Source organism: Arachis duranensis, chromosome 6, assembly GCF_000817695.3.
Source record: "Arachis duranensis cultivar V14167 chromosome 6, aradu.V14167.gnm2.J7QH, whole genome shotgun sequence".
Taxonomy (NCBI): Eukaryota; Viridiplantae; Streptophyta; class Magnoliopsida; order Fabales; family Fabaceae; genus Arachis; species Arachis duranensis.
This window is the reverse complement of record NC_029777.3, coordinates 108,727,442-108,733,496: the sequence shown is the minus strand read 5'-3', so window position 1 is coordinate 108,733,496 and position 6,055 is coordinate 108,727,442. Positions and strand designations below refer to the sequence as shown.

Below are 6,055 nucleotides of genomic sequence, written 5' to 3'. Positions count from 1 at the left end.
GAATATCACTCTATGTCTAAACAATATAAATGATCAATTAGCCACTAATAATTCAGATTGTTACACTACTTAATAAATGTTTTACTTCACATGACTCTTGTCTTCCGTTCAAGTTTAAAGGTATAACATTTGCCATATAAAGATTTGCAACACAGCACCAACATGGAACATATAGAAATGAATCAACTGATATCCAAAACCAAAAGGTTAAGGACAAATGATTAGTGATATTCTATTAACGACATTTTTTCCAGAATATAGACACAAGTCAAATGCTCAAAGCACATTGGTGTAAAATAACCAATCCAACACTAGTTTACTGCTGAAAAAATGATTTCTGAACATCAGAGCTCTGTTGTCATAGATTTGAACATGAAACCCATATACTTCCCTATACATACACAGAACTCTGAGCACCTAAACTGAACTCTGCCTAGAACTTTAAACACCTTAATGTTGAAAAATAGAAACCTAGTTCTGAACTAATGAAACTTATCTCACATCATATACCAGATCAGTTGAGGTCAGTGAGGCAAGGAAAAGTATCGATACATTAAACAGCCAGATTTCATGGCAAGCACTTACAATGAGCATTAGCCAATGCAAATGAAACTCATCTTCTGGGGTTAGCAGTCCAATTTCTCATGCCTCCACCAATAGTTAAACCCAAAGCCATAGCAAAAAATCCCATGTAACTATTACCTATGGATCTGCCACTCTAAATTCAAAATAAGAAACGGGAATCTCTGGAGGTGACGGAGTTGTGGCCACGCATTTGAACTGTTACCAAAATTAACTTAAATTAGTATAACTTCCTCCAATGTGACAAGCCGAATGAAATTAAATTTGAGAAAAATTCTTTTTCACATAAGGTCGGACAGATTACATTGAATTCATAATTAGTGGAAAACAACTACCTTATGTTGTTTGTATTTCTCTCTCACAGCTTGCAAAGAGCCACCTCTCCTGCTGAGGTACAGATCATGTATATTTTGAGCACATTCCTTCAATTCGGCTGGTTTATATCTAGTGAGTTGATAAAGTGCTGCATTCTGTAAATAAAACATTTAATTTAGTAATTGAATCCAACTTGGATATTGAATCTGTGATTTAGAAGAATGAAACATTACCCAAGGATGTTTCTTTGGGCTTAGCATAAATCTTGCTAGAAATACAACAGATGCTGCCACCAAAGAAGGCAAAAATTTCACACAATTATAATCCAACAAACTGAGCTCTGCGAGGTAGCTAGTGAGAAACTCAAATTGCAAGTCTGATGTCTGCACCAGGAAACAGGAATAATGTTAGTCAACTGATAAACTAGAAACAATATTTTTGGCAGTTTCATTAGTATAGAGTAAATTACTGTCACTAACATGCTTTCTAAAAATTAGCAACTAGTACATTGAAACAAGAGTTCACTTACATCTTTGCTCTCTTGAGCAACTTTAGAGAATCTTCTGCACAGACAAATGAAATGCAAAGCGAGCCAACATGTCAATGACAAAAATATAGCTAAGAAAAGATGATTCAATACATCGATGAAAGATTCAATGAATCACATGTGCATGCACCTTAGAAAGGTCTTTACTGTTGGACCACCCAATTCAAACTTCAAAGACTTCAATATATCAGCTTCCATCTCCACAACCTTCAAAAATAACCAAAAGTAAACTAAATTTAACAAGAGCCAGGAATAAGCAAACACATTGAGAAGCTTATAACAAACCAACTTGCTTAATTTTAACATCTAAAAATATAGCAAAATTAAAAATACAATGCTACTTCTAAGTATCTAATAATACACACACAAATGGAATCAAGTGAGGACATAGAATCACCTGATCCTTGGTGTATGTGTTGTCTGTAATGTAACAAAATTCTTCCACCTCAGGTGGCTTTATCTCCTCATATTTTCTACCATGAAAACAACTCAACAAGGTCAGAGAACCAAACTAAACAAACACACAATCAAAAACTCAATGGTGAAGAAAACTCACGATGCAATAAGCATTGCTGAAACACCAAGCAACTGCAGCTTTTGACTTGATAAGGCAGTCAAAGACAAGTATCTGTCAATGTATGAAACTGAGAAGTAAAGGGTATCGGAAACAAGCTTGTACTCCTCGGCAACCTCTACTAACCAATCCACAAGAACACCCCTCATGTTTGCATTCACATGCCTCTGCACTTTCTGCACATAATCCGGTAGTGGCCTCTTACTTGGATCTTCCTAAACTCCCACAACAAATAAGACATGAAAACTGAATTAGCTAAAGTAACAACCTTGCAAAATCCACAAACAATTGCCAGAGTTTTCCATTTTATACAAACTTGGGGGCAAGAACATCAAGGGTAAAAAATTCATGATCGAAACCTATAACATTTTAGGTACCATTATTGTGGGTTTCTTTCCATTCACTTGACGAACTTGTCAGATTATATATTTTGAATTTCCTTCTAAGGGCTCATTGCCATTTGTTTCACGTGAATTGCATCAAACACTTGAAACCATAACATTATGGAAGCACTAATGCACTATCTAGTATATAGACTCCATTATTAAAACTAACGTTCAATCTATCTGAATTTATGAGTAAAATTAGCTAAATAAGGCACACACTGTTCTTCTTTATTTAATTACTCTACTATAGTAAAAAAGCAAGCATAATTGAATGAATTGATTATAAATATACGTAATGTAGAATTTGGTCCAAATAGTAAAACCCTAAATTGAAATGAAATTCGAAAAATACCTCCATTTTACGAAGATAATCGTAGATATCAGAAACATAAGGAGCACATAATTGCGGATCAACAGTAACTTCCGGCTTCTTTGCGGCGTCAACAGTTTCCGGTGGAGTCACCGCCGGTTTCTGGTTTTTCCCGACCGTTCTCTTCTTTCCCCTGGTAGTGGTGGTTTTTATTTTCTCCTCGTTCTGACTAAACCGGCGGTTATCGAGAACCGGCTTGGCAGGTTGTTGTTGTTGTGGTGGTACAACGCTGGAGTTGGTGATGTTAGTGAGTTCGCCCAACACGACGCGCTTCTTCTTGGACGCGCCGGTTTGGAGCTCGGAGAGTGCAGCTGCTGCCCTCTTTTTGGCCTCGCGCTGAGGGCGCGTGGGGTTCTCCTGGTGAGCCATGCGAGTGGGAATGAGAATGGGTTAATGGAGAGTGAAAGTAAGTAAGGAGGGAGTGTTGAAGAGAAGGGGTTTGAGAAAGGGTTTAAGAAAGAAAGAAGAGAAAGAAGAAGAAGAAGAAGGAGCGCGTGGTTTTGAAAATATTTGGTTTGGTGGGTGTTCCCGCTCGCACTGTGGTTTTCGCGATGTTCTTTTTCAGCAGCAGGAGGGAAAAAGGGGATCACGAGTATCAGTCTTCTTATTCATTGCCCTTTTCTGATATATTACTTAATTATGTCAAATGAACATGATAGGTCCATCTACCACAATCTTGGGCTCACAAAATTTTAGTAATAGCATAACAAATAATACAAATTTGATTAACACATCCATTTTTTTATTTCAATATTTTGATAACAAAAAATTTTGGGTTTGTAGTTTTTAATAATTTTGGCCAATATTTAGTTAGTAAAAATATCAAATTATTTTTAACAAATGAATTTATTAATTTATATGTATAAGTTGTGTTAATTCTTGTAGGTAAATTTTAGTAAATATAAATAAAAATTATATGTTTTATAAGTATAAATTTTTGTAAATATAAATACAAATTATTGTTGATCTAAAATGATAGGCTAAATTCTTAAAGTGGTTTCTGAGATTAACACGGTACACCAAAATCGCTTTTTGAAATACTAATTGCACTAATTACGTCATTGAAATTAAAAAAATTGCACCATATTAGTCCCAGACTCGTTTTCCATTAACAACACGTTGACGTGGCTTGATGATATGGACCTTTGGTGACACGTGTCACTTCATGATTTTGTCACATATAACGGTGTGATGACGTGTTAGTCAGCGATACGTGGCATGCTAACGTGGATCGTTATGCCATGTGGCACAATGTTTTTTGTCCGCATAACATATGGCACTAAATTAGTCACTTACTTTGCTTCAAATAATTAATTTTAGTCTCTAAAATTGAATATCATGCACTAAATTAGTTTTTTCATCCGTTTTTTCTCTTTTTTTGTAAATTTAAAATTTTCAATATTTTTTATTATAAAATTTTTTGTAATAAATTTTTTAATTAATAATTTTAACTTGTATCATTAGAGCACATATTAGTTGAATCCAAAACTTTATTTTTATCTCTTGTATTTATTTGTATCTGTTGTAATATTATTCAAGCTATGGTTACAATAAGTGTTTATATTAATTAATAGTGTAGTATATGAAAGGGCCGCCTAGTTAAGTTATAGATAAAATAAATTATTATGATCAATTGTATAAATATGTCTTATTAATTTAGTGAGAAGTCAATTATGTAAGGAATTGGACATTCTTAAAACAAATGGAAATAATAAATTTATATCACTTAACATGTTTCTTATCAAGTATTCTTAAAAATATTTATTAAGGTGTTAAATATTATAAAGTTTATATTAAAAAATATTATTATACTTTTAACTACTATACTTTTAACTTACACTTTTTAATAAATCAATATCAATATCTCATATAATTTTTTTAATAAAATATTGAAAAAAATTTCTATAATTAAAACAAAAATTTAAAAATATTTTATAAAAGTACTTGTATTTAAATAATTTGTGAAAAGATAAAATTTTTGAAGTTATAGAAAAAAAAAAGAAAAAAAATTGATAAAGAGACTAATTTGGTGCACAATATTCAATTTTAGGGACTAAAATGAGTCATTTGATACAAAAGGATCAATTTGATGCATATGTAATAATGACATAGTGGATAACACGTGAACAAATAAGATTGTAACACGTGACAAAATCCGACATGTGGCATAACCATCCACGTCAGCATGTTACGTGTCGTCGACCGACACGTCGTCATATCGGTATACGTAGCCAAACTATGAGGGGACATGTGTCACCAAAGGTCCACGTTAGCGTGTCATTAACGGAAAATGGGTCAATAACTAATATGGTGCATTTTTTCAATATCGGAGACATAATTTGTGTAATTGAAATCTCATAGATAATTTTAATGGACTTCAAAAACCACTTTAAAATTTAGTCAAAATAATAATATTTATTGACCATATAATATTAATTTTTTGATAATATTACATAATATATTTATATGTCAAATCATATTTTTATTAATTATTTTATGTCATTATATTTTTATTGATTATTTTTATATAATAAAAAATTATAATTTAATACTTAAAAAAATTATAAAAAAAATGTAACTTGAATAGACCAACTTAAATTTTGAGAGAGACAAAACAAAACTATAAAAAAGACAAAATGTTCAAACAACTACAATTCCCTTTATACACAAATATAGATAATGTTTATTTTTTATTAATCTATTATTCATATATTTTTCCTTATTTAACTATAGAATTGATACCCTATAATATTTGTTGTAGAATTTTTTTGACCTAAACAATAGACTAAAATTAAATTAAATAAAATAATTAAATTATATATGATATGTCGATCAAATTATAATTTTTTATTATATTATACATTGTTATATATATTAGTAAATATACATATAAATCATTTTTATTATATTAAAATAATAATATTAATAAATATTAATACTATAATTTTTTATTTATATTTTTTATTTTGTATTTTATTTATTTATTTATTTTACAACAAAGACAAAAATATTGGCGGGTATTTATTGGGGAAAAAGAAAAAGAAGGGGAAGGGCACACATTGTTCTGCTTGCACAAGAGTGAGTTGGGGTGAAGCTGAAAGCGATGGTCAAGGATGAGTCCAGATGTATAGGTGACACAGCCTAGAGAGAGAAAAACAAAACTGAATCTGCATAAACACAGCTTTGGTAACAACAAGTGTGATATTTGCACTCACCTTTTTTGTGAATATTTTGGACCTTTTATCATCTTCTTTTTCTTCTTTCTTATCCCTTCTCTTTCC

At 31.4% G+C, this 6,055-nt stretch overlaps 1 protein-coding gene across 2 annotated transcripts; it reads right to left on the bottom strand.

Moving 5' to 3' along the window:
• Positions 1-334: 334 nt before the first annotated feature.
• On the bottom strand, positions 335-3,367 carry LOC107495851 (putative cyclin-A3-1). 2 transcript variants are annotated; one of them, XM_016117054.3, is made up of 8 exons: positions 2,757-3,367; positions 2,001-2,233; positions 1,842-1,917; positions 1,575-1,651; positions 1,427-1,457; positions 1,131-1,280; positions 918-1,052; positions 335-780 (listed from the first exon to the last, which is right to left on the bottom strand). In XM_016117054.3, exons 1-8 carry the CDS (start codon positions 3,141-3,143, stop codon positions 703-705), a joined length of 1,167 nt encoding a protein of 388 aa, XP_015972540.1. In that variant the 5' UTR covers positions 3,144-3,367; the 3' UTR covers positions 335-702. The 2 variants fall into 2 exon arrangements, with proteins under 2 accessions (XP_015972540.1, XP_015972539.1); XM_016117053.3 differs by having other exon boundaries at positions 1,427-1,460; positions 2,757-3,366.
• Positions 3,368-6,055: the final 2,688 nt, after the last annotated feature.